Source organism: Coturnix japonica, chromosome 12 (assembly GCF_054131305.1).
Source record: "Coturnix japonica strain WE chromosome 12, WE-NBRP24, whole genome shotgun sequence".
Classification (NCBI taxonomy): Eukaryota; Metazoa; Chordata; class Aves; order Galliformes; family Phasianidae; genus Coturnix; species Coturnix japonica.
In genome coordinates, this window is record NC_140674.1 from 4870658 (window position 1) to 4887934 (window position 17277).

The 17277-nt window shown below is 55.0% G+C and overlaps 1 protein-coding gene across 12 annotated transcripts; it reads left to right on the top strand.

Moving 5' to 3' along the window:
- Nucleotides 1–343: 343 nt before the first annotated feature.
- Nucleotides 344–16926, top strand: IGF2BP2 (insulin like growth factor 2 mRNA binding protein 2). Of its 12 annotated transcripts, none has more exons than XM_032446564.2 (17): nt 344–636; nt 1129–1189; nt 4817–4865; nt 5172–5223; nt 5553–5616; nt 6412–6684; nt 10296–10430; nt 10740–10862; nt 11097–11232; nt 11395–11523; nt 12786–12806; nt 13913–13981; nt 14195–14314; nt 14438–14512; nt 14651–14782; nt 14866–14979; nt 15205–16926. In XM_032446564.2, the coding sequence occupies exons 1-17, from the start codon at nt 447–449 to the stop codon at nt 15298–15300; spliced, it is 1839 nt and encodes a 612-aa protein (XP_032302455.1). In that variant the 5' UTR covers nt 344–446; the 3' UTR covers nt 15301–16926. The 12 variants fall into 12 exon arrangements, with proteins under 12 accessions (XP_032302455.1, XP_032302456.1, XP_032302457.1 ...); XM_032446565.2 differs by having other exon boundaries at nt 14198–14314; XM_032446566.2 differs by having other exon boundaries at nt 11398–11523.
- Nucleotides 16927–17277: the final 351 nt, after the last annotated feature.

Genomic DNA, 17277 nt, shown 5'->3' on the forward strand with positions numbered 1-17277 from the left:
CTTTTCCTTTCTTTTCTTTCCATCTTTTTCTTTTCCTATTTTTCCCCTTTTCTTTCCTTCCTCCCCCCTTTTACCTCTTTCACCCCCCTCCCTTCCACCTCCCCTCTCTCCCACCTCCCCACTTTCCCTCTGTCTCCCCCCGCTCCCCATCCCCTGCCCGCTCCCTCCCCGAGGCGGGGACATCTCGGCCCATCCCCGCCGGGGGGGCCGAGGCTCCACGTGCGGCTGTGGGTCTGGGGGCGGCGGGGCATCGCCGTGGTTCGCCGCTCAGCTGGGGAGGCGGCTCGGGCCGGGCTCGGCTCGGCTCGGCGCGGCTCCGCCCGCTGCCCGGCGGCGGGGCGCTGTTGCAGGGCTGCCGCGGGCTCGGCCGGGCGGGTGGCGCAGCGCCGTGCCGTGCCCGACGCTCATCTCCGGCCGCCGGGGCGGGAGGAGCCGCGGGGCTCCCCATGAAGCGCCGGAGGATGAACAAGCTCTACATCGGCAACCTCAGCCCCGCCGCCACCGCCGACGACCTCCGGCAGCTCTTCGGCGACAGGAAGCTGCCCCTGGCCGGCCAGGTCCTGCTCAAGTCCGGCTACGCCTTCGTGGATTACCCGGACCAGAACTGGGCCATCCGCGCCATCGAGACCCTCTCGGGTGAGCAGCCCCGCGCCGCCCCCCCCCGCGCCCCCCGTTCCCCGTTCGGGCTCCCGGTCCCCCCCCGGGCCGCCCCTCTCCTCCGCGCTCCCCCCCACCCGGTTTCTCCGGCCCCTACGAATTTTTCGCTGATTTTTTTCTCCGATTTTATTGAGGGGCGACCGAACGACGGAGCCCGGAGCCGGCCGCCCCCCCGGCACCCCCCCGACCCCGAGCACCATTTTACGAGGTGCGCTGCCCCAACTCGCCGGGGGCGCGGAGCGGGAGGCGGCCGAAGGGGCGGCAGGGGGGGGGGGCGGCGAGGCGAGGCGGCCGCGGGCGGAGGGGGGGAAAGCAGCGCCGTGGGGCCGCGTTCCTTGGGGTGGGGGTGATGAACTGGGGATGGGGGATAAGCAGCGGAGGGGTGCCCAGGGAAACGCTTCGCCTGGGGGCGGCCCGGGGCGAGGGGTTGGGGGGTGCGGTAGCGAGGTGCTGAGCGCGTTTTTCCCGCAGGTAAAGCGGAGCTGCACGGCAAAGTGCTGGAGGTGGATTACTCCGTGCCCAAAAAGCTCAGGTGAGCGAGGAGCCGCGGGCAGAGGGGGCACGGGGCCGTGCATATGCACACACGCGCACACGCGTGGGGGGGGCGCGGGAGCGGCGCCCGCTTTTACTTTCGCTCCGCGAAGCGCCGCGCTGGGAGGAGGGAGCGGGGGAAGGACGGATCGGGTGGCAGCACCGAGGGAGCGGGGAGGGGGGTGTCCCCATCGTGCTCCCCATCGTGCTCCCCATCGTTCTCCCCACGTTCCACCCGCGGGGAACACCTCTTCTGCCCCGGGTGGGCCGCAGCGCTCCGCTCCCCTAACGAGCCCGACAATGAGCGCCGTGTGTCCCGGAGCGCGGCGCGATCGGGGGCAGCGCAGCATCGCGGCTCCGACCCACGTTTTCCCCACCCGACGTGCGAAGCGAGGGCTGCGGGCTGAGCCTCGCGTGTGTCTGCGTGGTTTGTGCCGTGGGCTCGGGGGGCAGCGGCGCTCCGGGGGCGAGTCACAGCGATGGGTGCTCGCTGCCGCATCCGCACCTCCCTATACCTCAATTCGTGGTTTGCGAGTTGAAAATCGGTGGTTGCGCCGTCGGGATGGGGTTGTGTGCGTCTGTGCTGAGTGTCGGAGGGTTAAATGATGTGTTACAAAACTTTTTTGTGTTCGTTTTGGGGGAGTATTTGGGAACGCGAGGTGCGGTTTGGTTTCAGCAGGGTACTGCAGCTCTGCTTACGGGCACCGGGGGGGTGCGCTGTTGGTGTGCCCCTAAGGATGGGCTGAGCATCCCGCTGGTGGGGGGGAGATGGGAAAGAACAGGATTATAGTGACAGCCCTAATAATCGTGATGTTAACAGTAATAATAGCAGTGATAATAATGTCGATGATAGTGGAACACCCGGAGCCCAGCCGTGTCCCAGTGCCTTGGTGGGCTCCTGTGGGGAGGCTGGGGGGGCCTTTCCTTTTCTGCCCCCATCAACTGAACCGTTTTCAAAGCGTAGGGGTTGCTCCACGCTGGGGGTCGCTGGGATCCCTTGAACACTCCTGATCCTTCACTCCATTTGAATCCATTTTATTTTGCTTTATTTTTCCATCCTTTCTGAGCTGCAGCACCTTTTGGAGGGTGGATTATTTTTCCCACTGGTGCAGGGCAGAGCTCGGTGCTCCATTCCCCCAGCCCCATATTACTACTGTCACAGCTTGGCAGTGGCTGCAGTGCTCCTTTGGGGCAGAGCTTTGCGGGCAGAGCCTCGAGCAGCACCACACACCAGCACTACGCACGTGCTGAGAGCAGGACAGTGTGCTGCCAGCCATAAATCCAGTGCAGAAAAAAAGCAGGATTTTCAAATCATTTGGCCACAAATAGCTTTGCTCAGGGTTCAAAATGGAATTCAGAGCGAATTAGAGGGAGGTGATGCTGCAGTGGGGACCCACACACTGATCCTGGTGCGTTGCTTTTGTGCAGCATTCAGTCTTTTTGGTGGTGCAGGACTTAGATGCAGAGCCCCGTGTTGTGCTGGTGGGCTCTGCTCCCAGTGCCACTGACCCTCCCCAGGGCACAGCGTGTGGCCACGGCCACCTCTGGGGTTGGGGCTGGGAAAAAACACGGCGGAGGAAAGGGATAACATGGAGGGTGTGTGTTTGTTTTCTTTTTCCTCCTCCCCCTTCTCCCCCCCCCCCCCCCTTTAATCTGGAAAAACCGTGGCAGATGGACACTGTAGCGCTCAGCCCCGCGCTTATGTATCCCCAGAGCTGTGCTGTCACATGTGCAGGGGGACCTTAATGCCTTCAGAGCATCAGGAGCAGCCCCGGGCACTGTGCTGGTGGATGTGGGGCAGTGCAGCGATGCTCCTCCCCACGCAAACCCCGTATCCAAATGGGAACCCCCGAGCAGGAGGGGGGGAACCAGCAGAGCTCAGTGTTTGGGGTCAGTGCAGGTGGGTGTCACCCTGAGTGCCCGTGGCTTTGGTTCCTGTTGCCAGCGCTTGCTTGGTTGGTTGTTTTTTTATTTCTCCTCATGTGTTTGTGATTTGTTTGAGCAAAGCTGTGGGAAATGAGCAGGCTTTGCTTGTGTGCCCGTGCAAAGGATTTACCCGTTCCTTCAAGCTGAGGGTAGTTCGCTGCTGTGGGGCTGGCAGTGCTTGTCAGGTGCTTGTCCTTAAACCATCCTTAGTGATGATGGCTATTATTGTAATTGGTTCCTCCCAGCCTACTGCAAAGCAGGAGAGGTGCAGGTGTATTCATCGTGAGGTCTGTTGTTGGAGTGTGAGGGGGCTTAAATTAGCCTGAGGTGCTCCCAGAGATGGGAACTAATACAAATAATGATGATTATTAATTAATTAACCCTCTGATCTGTAGTGGTGGCTATCATGATCCAGCACTGCTTCAAGCAGGGGTCTGATGTACAGACTCAGTGGAAGTAATACTGGGATGGGGTGGGGTGTAACTTACTATAGAGATGCTGTTTTAGCAAAGGGTCGCTCTATATGTTCTCCAGTGGTCCCTTCCAACCTCTACAAGTCTGATTCTGTGGGTGGGATGAATCAGGATGAGATGCTTTGAGGTGTGGTGGGGAGGGTGGGATGCTGTGGGACAGGATGAGTGCAGTGGGATGGGATGCAGAAGGATGGGTGGGTTGAGGCAGGATGGGTGGGGTGAGGATGGAATGTGTGGGGTAAAGTGGAATAGGTGGGATAATGTGGAACAAGATGAGTGTAATGAGATGGAGTAGAGTGGGATGAAGTGGGATGGGTGGATTGGGAAGGATAAGATGGGTGGGATGCAGTAAAATTGATGGGATGGGATGAAGAGGATGGGGTGGGATGAATCTTTCTCCTTGCCTTGGAAGGATCTTGCATCTGTGCACCCAGCCCTGATCCCCCTGGTGACAGCTGGGACAGGAGTCTATGGCCACTGGAGGGATCAGGGTTTGGTAATGCTGCAGCAGATGGTGCGTTCTTTGACTCTGGCTTCCCCATATCTTTCAGTGCTCCATTTCTCCTATTGGCAGAGCCTCCTTTGGAGAGACCTGCAACATATAGAGGGTCACAGAAAGGGACTGTATATTAGTGGTGTTTTGCAGAAGTATTTTGGGAACAGTGACCCTAAGCACTGCATCCCCAGCACGCCTCCACCTGGAGCTCATCACAAGCAAGGGCAAAGCTTTGAGAAACCTCTGGCTGCTGGTGGGTCCCCAAAGCAAGCTGCAGATTCCCTGCACCAGCCTGAGCACTCATGCAGCCACAGGGAAAGGCAGCTCTGTGAGGTGCCCTGAGCTGAAAAAGGCAGCAAAAAGGGGAAAAAGGACACCTGTTACAACACAGTGATGAGGTGCAGGTGAGCCAGAGGGGGAAGTGCAGGGATGCAGGGCTGTGTGGCAGCAGCACCTGGGTTGTACAGGCAGGTGTGTGCCTGCATCCTGCACTGCTGTGGTGCGCGGAGGCTGAGCAGAGAGGTTTCCTTGGAAACACATCGTCTCTGTGGGGATGGAGCTTTCCTGAGATGGCTTCAGGCCTGGCAGGAGGTGGCCAGGGCTGGACTTGGGGCTATTCCCCGGGGTTCTCTGGGCAGCGAGGTGCTTTGGTGGGCTCTTGCTGTCTCCTTCCCAGAAAGCCCCCAGTACGGCTGCCTACCCACCACCACAACTCAGGGCTTTCTCTTTGCAGGAGCAGAAAGATCCAGATCCGAAACATCCCCCCGCACCTGCAGTGGGAGGTGAGAAGTGCCACGCTCTCTCTGTGCCCCCTCAGAGCCCCCGTGTGGTCCTCCATTTACCTCCCAGTAATCCCAGCTGGGAGGTGGGAAGGGTCTGGGCTCCCTCCTATGGTCACTCTGGGTTGATGGGGTGAAGGTGGTGGAGCTTTTGGGTGGAGGTGGCTTGGAAACAGCCCTGAGGAACACAGGAGTCCTCCCAAAAATGGCTCATCCTGAAACTGACCTGGGGAGGAGGTGGGAGGTGGGGCAGGTTCTGAGCCTGGCTGGTTCCTGCCCCATGCTTCCCATTCACTGCTCTCTCCCCAGGTGCTGGATGGTCTCTTGGCTCAGTACGGGACAGTGGAGAATGTAGAGCAAGGTAAGGTGTTTTGCTGTTTCTGTCCTCAGGCTTAGGGTTTGGATTTCAGGTGGGCTCATTGATCCCCTTTGGTCCCTTCTCTCTCAGGGTACTCTGAGATTCCATGGTTTTCTTCTTAGCGTGGTCCCCATCTGTGCAAAAGCCCCAGTGCTGATCCCAAGCACAGCCCATGCTGGAAGAGCCACCTCTTAGCAAATGTAAATGTGGTTTTCCCAGTGACTGAGAAATGGTTTGCGTTCTGCTGCAAACTCAGGGTACCAAGGGATGGGCTGGTAGTGCTGGCCATCTCCTGCTGTGCACTGACGCTCCCTGTCTTGCTTTTCCCCCAGTTAACACAGACACAGAAACTGCAGTAGTCAACGTCACATATGCAACGAAAGAAGAAGCAAAAGTGTAAGTGGCTCCTTTTTTTTTCTTTTGTCTGTGTTTTCTTTGTGTCCTGGGAACTTGGTGAAGCACCATGCGTGGGCAGGGGTTTGTCCCATCAGCCACATTTGCTTTTTTCCATGAGCCATAGAGCTGGTGGAGGCTGGTGCATCTCCATGTGATGGGGACAGGTTTTGTTCTCATTGCTGTGGCACTTCCTGTGGAGAGCAGTAGCCCTGCAGCATCGAGGGAGGGGAGATCTGAGATGATACCAGCCCCATTGCCCTCACTGAGGACCTTCCAGGCAAGACAGATCTTCAGACAACCATGTGAATTCTCACAGCAAAGCCCAGTTACATTTCCCAAGCCCTCAGCCTCCTTGGGTTGTTTCTCATCTCATAGATCTTCAAATACCTTCAGGGCTGCCCCATGGCCCTGTGCTTGTCCCCTCTGTGCCTACTCCTGTCCCCAGGCAGCGCTCAGATGTGTCCACTTGCAGTGCCCTCCGCACCCCGTCTTTCCTACAAGGAACTGTCTTACCAGCTTGGAAGTCTAGACCTGAACTGGGAATGAGCTGTTACCACCAGTACAACCAGCCTCAGCTGCTGGGAAGGAGGAACACTGAGAGGAAGGTGGGAGAGGCGCTGAAGAGCCTCTGTGGTGGTGGGAGTCTTACATGTACCTCTTGGCATCTGGGGACAAGTCAGGTTGGAGACCCAAGCTGGCAAAAGCTCCACTTCTGCTCCCTGGATCCATGGGAAGCATCTGACTGACTTATAGAAGTCATCCCTTTCACTATCCCCTTCCCTCTCTGCCTTGCAGAGCAATTGAGAAACTCAGCGGCCATCAGCTTGAGAGCTATTCCTTCAAGGTTTCCTACATCCCGGATGAAGAGGTGAGCTCCCCTCCGCCCCCACAGCGATCCCGCCGCGGGGGCCACGCTGCCAGGGAGCAGGGCTCCTCCCCGGGGGGCTCCTCGCAGCCCAAACAGCTCGATTTCCCACTGCGGATGCTGGTGCCCACGCAGTTTGTTGGTGCGATCATAGGAAAGGAGGGCTTGACCATAAAGAACCTAACTAAGCAAACCCAGTCCAAGTAAGTACCTCAAACTGTTTTCTTTCCTTCCACAGGACTCTGTAGGTTCCCTTGCTTTTGACTGTTGGCAAATGTTGTATTTTTGGGGTGTAGCTTCAAGCAGAGGGCAGTGAGCCTGTACCATTGTCATGGAGTCCCATGGTGTCGGCCAGATCAACCCCACATCCCAGATACATCCTTGCTGGCCTGGGGGGAGTCTGCTTCCAGCAGGGCTCTCAGAGGGGAGCTTGTACTATAAATAGACAGAAATGGAGATTTCAAAGCTTGGTGCTTTACAAAGCAGGAGAGCACTGCCAGCTCCAGTGCAGCCCCAATATGGATGCGCTCACTGCAGTCAGGCAGCCAGCATCACTTGGGTCGCAGAACTCTCACCCTGAGAAAATGGCTTAGGCTGAGCACTGGGAGAAAATAGGCAAATCTGGGGATAAAATGGGGATCTGAGAGATGGTGACTATCTTTGCCCATGGGATTTGCTCCTTTTTAGTGCTCTGTAATGATAAGAGGTGTCAGATAGGGGTAAATGGGGTGATGCGCAAGCGTAGAGTGAAGGTTGGGCTTTTTGTAGCAATTTGAAGCCTTTTTTTTTCCCCCACAATCTGACGTTTTTGCTTTTGAAGAGAAAAGGAAAGCAACAAAAGAAATGTCTTGTTGAAGTTTCCCATGTTTCTCATGTCGATGTTTACATTGATTGCATGGTTTTCCTGCACGCTTTGTTTCTGCCCAGATTTGTTTGTGTTTCACCCAAAGCTGTCTTCTCCCATGTTCATCATCCTGAACCCGTTGATCCCACAGGACATGAGCCTCCTGTACCAGAACATCCTCCAGAGCAACCTATTTATCAGAGAAGCTTTTAGAGGAAATTATTTAAACCTTAATAGTGCATTTGCTTGAGCTGAATTCCTTCCGACCCCAGCTGCTGCTCAGCTGTCTCTGAAACATGCTGACCACTGCAGATCTCTGTAATATGGTCTCCTGTGTTTGTGGCCTCGTGGTCTGCAGAGCAGAGTGATGTAGTGCTTGGCATAGCTCAGGAGGATGCTCTTTTTGCTGGTGCTCACTCCTGCCAGCAGTAGGCAAAGACTGGTGCCCATCCTGCCCGTTCTGGTATGAAAAGTTAACCTCCAGCCTGGGTAAGAGAAACGTTTGAAGGTCTGTGTGCATGCGTCCCTTGGGCTGAACTTGGAGCTTGAGCTCTGCTCATCTTGTTTGCCACCATCCCCTGCTCCCAGAGCTTGTGGGCGCTGGTTTTTAGAGTTGTTCTGGTGGACAAAAAGAGGTTTGTATGGAGAGGGGGCAGCACCATGAGGAGGGAAGCATGGCCACCTCGTAGCTGTGAAGGCACCTGCTGCCCTCCCAGCTGCAACGTGTGCTGTGTTTTGGCTCATCACAGCCCTTCTCCAGGTGAGTCCCTGAGTGTGTTTGGCAGTGGGTGTGCCCTCACCCTTGCCACCTGAGACTGGAAAGTTTTCCTCTGCAAGCCCTGATTTCTGCCCCAAATCTTTTGCTGCTGTGTGGGCAGTTTCTGCTGTAAAGTTGTAGGCTTCCCATGCTTGCTTCCATGCTTAGCGGTGACCAGAGATGCTTCCTGAGCTCAGGGGACAAAACCAACCCCAGGCTGAATCATTCTCTTCCATGGCCATCCCCTTCTCCATCCTCCCACTGGACTTGACCTGTGCACTATCAGCACTGAGTTGTGCTGGGATGCCCGGAGCCCTCTGGCTGTATGGGGAGGACATACCTGGATGCAGCAGCCTGTTCCTGGTGTCCCATCTCCTCTCGGCTCATCCTCGCTCATCAACATTTGGGATGGATTGTAGGCAGGCAGGAAACCTGGCCTATGTTTCTCTTGGATTCTCATTGTTTTGGAGCCTCTACTCAGCTCATTCGTGGCTCTCAGCTCTGCTTTGAGACCAGGGCACAGCCATGTGCCCCATCTCCACCAGCCTCAGTGGCCTGTGGGGTCAAGGTGCCCAGCTCCATTCTCTTTGCAGTGGCCACAGGTTCTTCCTTGTACCCCCCCAGCAGTCACACCAAGCTGGTGTAACACAGCACCGCCATGCTGAAGTACAGACCTGTTATCCCTTCTGGTATCACTTTGTGATCCTTTTGCTACCCCAGCTGTGTCACAGGATGGCAGGGGATGTCCCCATGCTTGCTGAGCGCTGCCTCGAGCCTCTGAAGGAACAAGTTCTCCAAGTCAACCTGATGGAGCTGCACAGCCTGGAGCAGCTTGGAAGGTGTCTCATGTGAGTGACAGCAAGCAGCTTGGTCACTGTGTGCCATAGACACAACTGAAGCAGAGACTAAATCAACCAGTGCTTCTTTGTGTACGGTCCAAGCAGGACCTGTGTCCTACCTGAGCAGTTCTAGCCAGAGCTATAGGAGATATGCTGAAGCAACACAGCCTGCCAAGCCACCAGACTCTGCTTTTCCTCTTCAGTGCTTGGCTGAGACCACCCCCAGGTTGGTTCCAAAGCTGCTGTAGTCCAGACCTTTAGCTCAGGGAGGGCTTGCCCAGCTGCTTCCCCTCCCTATAGATGAAGCCTTCATGGTCCTGTGTGCTGGCTGATGGGCTCCTGGAGGAGATGACCCATGTAAACCTGCCGTGACCCCACATCACCCAGGCGTTGTGCTGGGGGACACTCTTCACACTACAACAGTTGGCCTTGCTTACCCTGCGGCACCCACAAACAGTCCTGTTTGGGACGTGGACCTCATAGAAAAGCAAGAACTTGGCTGTTGCCAGCCAGTGCCAAGATGGAGCTCAACATGCAATGCTGGTGACATTTGCTTAACAGCAAGTACAGCACCTTCCAAGGAGGTCAAGGCTGGCTGCAAGATGGTGGCCACACAGCCAACAAGATGGCTGCAGCGAGTTGCCCTCTGGGGGGACAACGATGCGGTGGAAAAGGAGGAAAGCTGTTCTTCGAGATGTGTGGTTCGTGCCCGGGAATCTCCTACCCTGCTTTCCTCTCTCCTCTCTCTCAGGGCCCTTGCCAGGCACGGTGAGGCCCGTGCCTCCTTCCTGCCACCTGCCGAGGGAGGAGCGAGGAGATAGAGCACGGGCTCGGCCAGTGCGCAGGGGAAAGCTTTCTGGTCTCACATGGAAGGGCGTGAGTACAAGAGCTGTTGTTAACGTGCGTGTGTGACTCCAGGCCCTGGAAACCATGGGTAAGTCGTCCCTCCGTCTTGGAGGACGTGGCGGTACTGCACGGCCTCAGGTGTTGTGCAGAGAGATTGAGGTTGGCTGGAGGGCTCTGAGCTGATCCCTGCTCCAGCAGGATGAGCCGCAGGGACAGAGCTGGCTGCTGAGGGCTCTGTCCAGCAGAGATCTGTTCAGCCCCATCTCGGTGCGTTGTTGGATGGGGGTTAACGTCCCACTGTTCCCAGGCAGATGGCAGGGGCACATGCAGGCCAGATGCAATCTAATCAGAGGGAGCAAAACGCTGCTTCCAAGGGGCAGTGGATGTACATCAGCTTTGCCCAAAGACAAATCAGATGTTGATATGAGCCTGTTTGTGTTTAGCAAGCTGAATACTATACTCTCAGGTACCTTCTTGCAACACCAGCCTCGTCTCAGGGCCTTCTCTCTGCTGGTTGTTTCGCTGTAGGGTTGACATCCATCGGAAGGAGAATGCTGGCGCTGCAGAGAAGCCCATCACCATCCATGCCACACCAGAGGGCTGCTCCGAGGCGTGCCGCATGATTCTTGATATCATGCAGAAGGAAGCTGATGAAACCAAATCGTAAGTGCCCCTGGCTGAGTCACGTCATGTCAGCGGGTTTGCTGGGTGATGCTGTGGGGTCCAGAAGCTCAGGTGGCTCTAGAGGGTGTGTGTAGGTGAACTTGGAGAGCAAAACCCTTCCAGGTGAAACAAGTCTGCTATTCCAAACCATGTGAAACACAGAAGTGCCATTAGCCCCCAATCTCCTGTTCCCCAGGAGTTGAGGAGATGCAGTGATCTGTTCCTTTCACAGGTTGCTGCTCCCCTTTGCTGGAGAGTGGTCTCTGGGCCAACTGGGCTTTGAGATGTTGTTTTTGTTCCATGTTTTAGAGCAGAAGAGATCCCCTTGAAAATCCTAGCACATAACAGCCTGGTGGGGAGGCTGATTGGCAAGGAGGGCCGCAACCTCAAAAAGATCGAGCAGGACACCGGCACAAAGATCACCATCTCACCGTAAGTGCTGGGTAACACCAGATGGTTCCCCACATCCAATACACCATTGAACCCCACAGCTAATATCCTCCTATGTATATTCCTCATCAGGGATGGGTGGTGGTGCTGGGGAGGAGCATCGCACCTAGTCCTGTGCTGTCCAGAGGGTGATCCCTATTTTCTGCTTTGGCAGTTTTCCTTTCTTTTTGGCATGATAAGTAACAGCATCTCCTGTTCTGTCTGAATGTGGGCTAGTTTGCAGGATTTAACTATTTATAACCCTGAGAGGACCATCACGGTGAAGGGCAGCACAGAGGCGTGCTCCAATGCTGAAGTGGAGATCATGAAGAAGCTGCGAGAAGCCTATGAGAATGACATTGTGGCCGTCAGTGTAAGTTCCCAGCCCACCCCTCTGAATGCTTTAGAGCCACTGCTGAGGCAACCAGAAAAACAATGGAGCTGTGGGGGACAATCTGTTATGGGCAGGGCTGTGCTATTGGTAAAAAGCCTCAAAAGCCCACTCAACCATTTGCCCACTGTGTGTCTTTTCTAGCAGCAGGCCAACCTGATCCCAGGACTGAACCTTAGCGCTTTGGGGATCTTCTCAACAGGGCTGTCCATGCTCCCATCCTCAGGAGGGGCTCGAGGTGCTGCCGCGGCCGCCCCTTACCATCCCTTTGCAGTAAGTGCATGAGAATTTGGGGTGTGGAGATTCATTTTGTGGGAGCCCTCATAGCTCTTGGGGTTGGGTTGATGCTGTAGCTCTGGGAGGCATGGCCTGGGGAGCCTTGAGCAAGAGCTCCAGCTCTTGGCTGCTTTGGGAAGATGCTTATCTCTAGGTGGAGAGGATGTTGAATGCCTTTGGCTTGTCCCACTTTGGCTTTTGCTCCCTGGGTAGATGAGCTGTGTCCTGGTGTTGCTCTGAGCTCAGTCTCACCTCTGCCTAGGACTTGCCGTATCTTGAAGGTGCTTTTAACCCACACTATCCACATCCTGTGTGTCATGGCCAGGTGATGCCATGCAAATGTGGGCACACCTCCTCCTGAGGGGGGCTGAACAGTGGCAGGATCTGTGGGCATTGCTGCCAACATGCTGAGTATGGCTGGGATGGGAAGGAGCAGCAGTGACTCCTGCTCGCCCTAACACTCTGAGGGTTGTGCTTACTGAGGGTATATCTTCAGAGAGAAACACCGCTAGGAGCATTTCTTGTTGACATGACACAGGTCCTTCTGACTTTTCCAGAAGTCTTGTAACTGGTAAATGCAGGTACAGCCTTAGGAAGGAGATGTGTGCAGATGAGTTCAGGTATTTGGGCTGTATTGCCTACTGTAGCAGAAATGGCTAAGCCGTGGCCTGAAGCAGTGATTGAGCACCTGGTGGAAGGCAGGGCCAACCCAGGGATGCTCAGGTGCATGTGATGTACCTGAGTGACTGCAAGGGTGGAGCCAGGATCCAGTCCTTCCCACACTTTGTTTAGGGTTGGCAGCAGAGGCAAAGGTATCTCTCTTGAGGTCCCTGCCTACCTGGGGCATTCTAAAGGTCAGCAGCTTTTTCATTTCTGCATCCATGGCTGCTGCATTTGGGCTTGTCCTCATGTGCTGTAGACAAAGACTTTGCCACCCCACTATTGTTGCTGTACTTTCCATCACATTATACTGTTGGATCTCTGTGTGTCCCTGTTGAGCTGCACAGACACACACCAAGACATGTGGAAGCCAAAAACCCATGAGGATGGTGGGCAGGGAGAACACCAGGCCCCTGTAGCAGTGGTGAACATCCTCTTGTCCCCCAGCAGCCATAGGGGTGCAAACCTGCAAAGCCAGCCCAGCTCCCTGTCTGTATCTCTCTCTCTGTGTTTGCTCAGGTGCTTTAAGTGCAGGGAGGATGCCTCACTGCATGTTCATTTACTTTTGTACTGTTTTCTTTTTCTGGCAACACCAACAGCAGAGTGGCAGGAGGAGAACGGTGAGTGCTGAGCCCATGCTGTGGGCTTGTGGTGCAGAGAGGCGGCTGAGTGTGACCCTGGGGCTTGTGGCCATGTGTGGTGACACCCAGAGGAGTCCCTGTCCCCTGGGCATTGCTGAATTCTGGGCTAAGGAGCATTGGAGCAGGTTGAAAGCAAAGGGAAACCCCTTTGTTTCTTTCCTGCTTTCAGCCTCTGGAGCAGCAGGGGGGTGTCTCAGCACACTTCATGTCTATGGGGTGCATAGTCAGTCTGCCCGTCCGTGTGTCCCTGGGAGAGGATGGGAAATACAGATTGGTGCCTTTGGGAAATGCAGGTTGGAGCATCTAATTTGGCAGCAGCATTTCTTGCTTCATGGGCTGGAGCAGCTTTCAGTTCTCCTTCCAGGCAGGTCCCTGGGCTCCTTTACCCAAAACCATGTATTTCCCAGAGCAAACTGAGGAGCAAACCAACACTAAGTAGGGAGTTGGCTCCCAGGCAGTTCCTTGCCCCCAGCTATCCTCTGTTTCACATGGAATCATAGAAGTCATTACAATTGGAAAAGATTTCCAAGATCCCCAGCTCCAACCCAGCACACCCCCCTGTGCCCACAGCCCATGTCCTTTGGTGCCACATCTCTGAACACCTGCAGGGATGTTGAGTCCCCCATCTCCCTGTGCAGCACCTTGCTGCTCTGTCTGAGAGGAAATTGTTCGTAATATTGCATCCATGTCAGTGTCAGAGTGGTGACTGTGGTGGCTGGAACTCATGTCCTGAGCTTTGGAGAAGTGTGTGGAGCATGAGGGAGGAGGTTCATGGTGTGAGTTGGAAATAGGGAAGTGCTGAACTCCCCATGCCCCTGGGGCTGGGCAGGGTGTTGTGGTGCAGGAGATGATGCCTGTGGCTGGAGCACAAGCTCGGTACAACCTTTATCTCCTCTGACACTGAGAAGCATGTTGTAAATCCGTGACATAAAATGGTCACAGATTCAATTGTAACCCAGTCTTCACCGAGGACCACTGTTGGTCAAAGCATTGTTTCGGTGTTGGTTTACAGACTGAGGGACATCCCCATGTCCCTGTCATGGGGTCTGGGGACACCCCTGACTTTGCTCCCTGTCCCCTTGCAGAGCTCCTCGGCGTACCTCTCAGGGCTGTACGGAGCCTCCCCAGTTGGCGCCTTCCCACATCAGCACCCCGTAAGTGCTCCCACATCCCCACAGTTCCCCCTTTGCTGTCCCAAGGGCAGAGATGTGGCTTTGGGCAGCACTTGTCCCCACAGAGCACAGTGCTCCTGCTTGGGAGGCTCTGCCTGGGACAGTTTTGGGGGTCTTGTGCCAACCAGCTTCAATATCAGGGGAGGCAAATGGAATAACACAGGAGTTGAGGATAAATCTTTGTGCTCTCCCCAGCAGCTCCCGGAGCAGGAGGTTGTGAACTTGTTCATCCCGACGCAGGCAGTGGGGGCCATCATTGGGAAGAAGGGGCAGCACATCAAGCAGCTGGCGCGCTTCGCAGGGGCTTCCATCAAGGTGAGCAGTGGCCTCGCATCCATCTTCTTGTTGGAGATGGGAAAGGGCTCCTCCAAAGAGATTGTGGCTCTTGCCAAAGCAGAGCCTGCTCACACACTCATGTCCCCCTCCCCTATTTTGCAGATCGCCCCAGCAGAAGGTCCTGATGCCACTGAGCGGATGGTCATCATCACAGGGCCACCTGAGGCACAGTTCAAGGTGGGCTCAGAGCTGGGAATGGGAGCACAACTCAGGGGCATCCCTTGGGTCCCCGGTGCCCTGGGCCTGGGGGGCACTGCTTGTTGGTGCTGGGGTGCAGGCTGCTGTTTTCCTGCGTTTCACATCATCCTCCCACAGGCCCAGGGGCGAATATTTGGGAAGCTGAAAGAAGAGAACTTCTTCAACCCGAAAGAAGAGGTGAAGCTTGAAGCCCACATCAAGGTGCCTTCGTTTGCTGCTGGCCGTGTGATTGGCAAAGGTGGCAAAACGGTACGGCAGGCGCAGCAGCAGGGCTGGGTCCTCCTGGGTTATGGCCACCCCGGCAACACAGACTCTGCCTTCTGCTGCTGCAGGTGAATGAGCTGCAAAACTTAACGAGCGCGGAGGTCATCGTGCCCCGAGACCAAACCCCGGATGAGAACGAGGAGGTCATCGTTAAGATCATCGGGCATTTCTTTGCCAGCCAGGTGAGGCTTTTTCTGTGTCTTCTCTCACCTCCCCAGGTTCAGCCTTCCAGATACCAACTGTACGTGAGCATCCTTTCCCCGGTGGCTCTGGGAGGCACTATCGGTGTCTCAGCAGCTCTCCCCAGTGGCGGTAGTGTTGAAATTAAAGACGAGCTCCAGCCGGGTAAAGCACACGCATATGGGCACCCTGTGCTCCCCTGACGCCGCCTCTCGCTTTCTCCCCAGACTGCACAACGCAAGATCAGGGAAATCGTCCAGCAGGTGAAGCAGCAGGAGCAGAAACACGCTCAGGGAGCCCCTGCCTCGCAGCACAGCAAGTGAGGCTCCCTCCGGCACAACGATGAATGTAAACCCTGCCAGCGTGGGCAGGGAGCAACCAAAGAGCACCCTGGGGCGAGGGGGTGGCGTGGGGACGGCCCCCTGCACCCCGCAGCACCCGGCCTCTCCATCCCACAGCCTCCACCAGACTCGATACCCAACGCTATCCCTTGAGTTGGACTAACATAGGCAGAGGGGTTTGGGATTTTCTTGTTTTCTTTGTTTAGTTTTGGTGGGTTTTTTGTTGTTTTTATTTTTTTTCTAATCATTTCTATCATTTCCCCCCAAACGCCCCATTTTGGAACCATTCCCTGGCCAGGTGTGGCTGGAGGATCCCATCCGGCACCCGGTGGGGGTCGTATCTTTTAGGATTAATATATCAATAACAAAACTTTAACGCCGGTTTTTAATTTTTTTGTAAGAATTTTTTTAATAATTTTTTTTTTTCTTTTTCTGTTTTTTTTTTTTTTTAATGTCAGAGGGGTTGGGATGTTTGTTTTTAGTCAAAGCAGGCTTTTCTAGGCTGGTTCTCTCACGCATCGTAGGGCAGAGTTGTAGGATTGCCAGCAAGAGCAACAGCAATTAAACAGGTGTTAATGAGCGGTTTCTGAAGGGCTGTGAGAGCAGTGCCACAGGGACTGCCTGTATGAGCCAACAGAAGGGATACCGTCTCCTAGCAGAGAAACCTCTCCCTTCCACCCGCCCTTTCCTCTTTGCTTCACAGAGTCCATAACTGGGTTTTGCATCTGTTCTGCCCCCTCTCCCCCCCCCATCCCCATCCATCTCTTTGTCTCCATCACTGCCAGGCAAAGCTGTGCTCAACCTCAGCACCCCAAAACCAGCCCGCAGAGAACAACCCCCTCACCACCCACCCCCCACCTCCATCCCTCTTTTGGGGGATAAATTGCTTTTTTGGGGGGTTTTATTTTCATAATGGAGGGAGAAAGAAGGGGAAATAATACCTTCAAAGCGTTGTTGGCCCAGGGCTTGAAGAAAGAACAAAGACCTTGCAAGAGTCTTTACAAGAACACAACACACACACAAAGAACTACCTCAGGTTTTCGTACCTCAGCACCTTGCGCTTGTGTTTCCCTTTTAGAGGTTTTTTTGTATGCCTTGTAAAACTGAGAGTTGGAGCTTTTTTCTTCTTTTTTTTCTGCTTTTTTTTTTTAATTATTATTATTTTTGTAATAAAAACAAAAGTTGGAAAACTCTTTCGACCAAAGTCAGCTGCGAGGCGGGAGGAGGAGGAAAACCAGCCCAACGTGTCCCAGAGCTCTTCTGTAATCTCCTGCTTTTAGCCCAGAGCCCGTGGCTGTTCCTTCGGAGAAAGTTTGGAGAACCGTTCAAAAGAGGAGATTAAAAAAGCACAAAAGGTAAAAAAAAAGCCAAAAATATATAGAGCAAAAGGCCATGAAAGCCAAAAGGCCATGAAATCAAAAGGCCATGAAAGCCAACCGGCAAGAGGAAGGACCAGGGCCGAGTGCCTGGCGAGGTGCTGAAGGCTGAGCTGAGTGCCAGCGATGTACTGACAGACTGCAAGGCCAGTTTTTGTCTGCTGCAAAGTGTTCTGTGAGAAAAGCCGCCGATGACGAAAAACCACCCACAAAATATATCCAGCTAACAAGAGCCCTGAGCTTGCTCTGCGTTGCTTTCTTTCCAGTGCCCTGTGATGGCTGTGCTGAGCATAGGGTGGGCGCACAGGCCTTGGGTGGGGAAGGGGCAGACAGTAGGGCTGCACTTGGGGATGGGGGGGTTTTGTTGTAAAGCCAGCAGCATGGAGGCTCTATGGCCAAAGGAAGAGGCGTGTTGTCCCAATCAGCCTGCACTGCATTGTGTAGTGTCTTTGTTGCTGGCTTTGGGGCTGGATGTTGACCCAGTGGACTCGCGTTGAAGCCCAGTCTCCCACATCCCACCCTCTCAGGCTGCAGCAGTGGGAGCTCCCTGCATGTGTGATTTACTGTTGGTGGGAGATGTGTG

Excerpts from the sequence above, each read along its gene's own strand:
- IGF2BP2 (XM_032446564.2), top strand. The coding sequence starts at position 447 with ATGAAGCGCCGGAGGATGAACAAGCTCTACATCGGCAACCTCAGCCCC. Across the intron at positions 12,807-13,912 it reads AGAGTGGCAGGAGGAGAACG|AGCTCCTCGGCGTACCTCTC; the intron begins GTGAGTGCTGAG and ends GTCCCCTTGCAG. Across the intron at positions 14,783-14,865 it reads TTGGCAAAGGTGGCAAAACG|GTGAATGAGCTGCAAAACTT; the intron begins GTACGGCAGGCG and ends CTGCTGCTGCAG.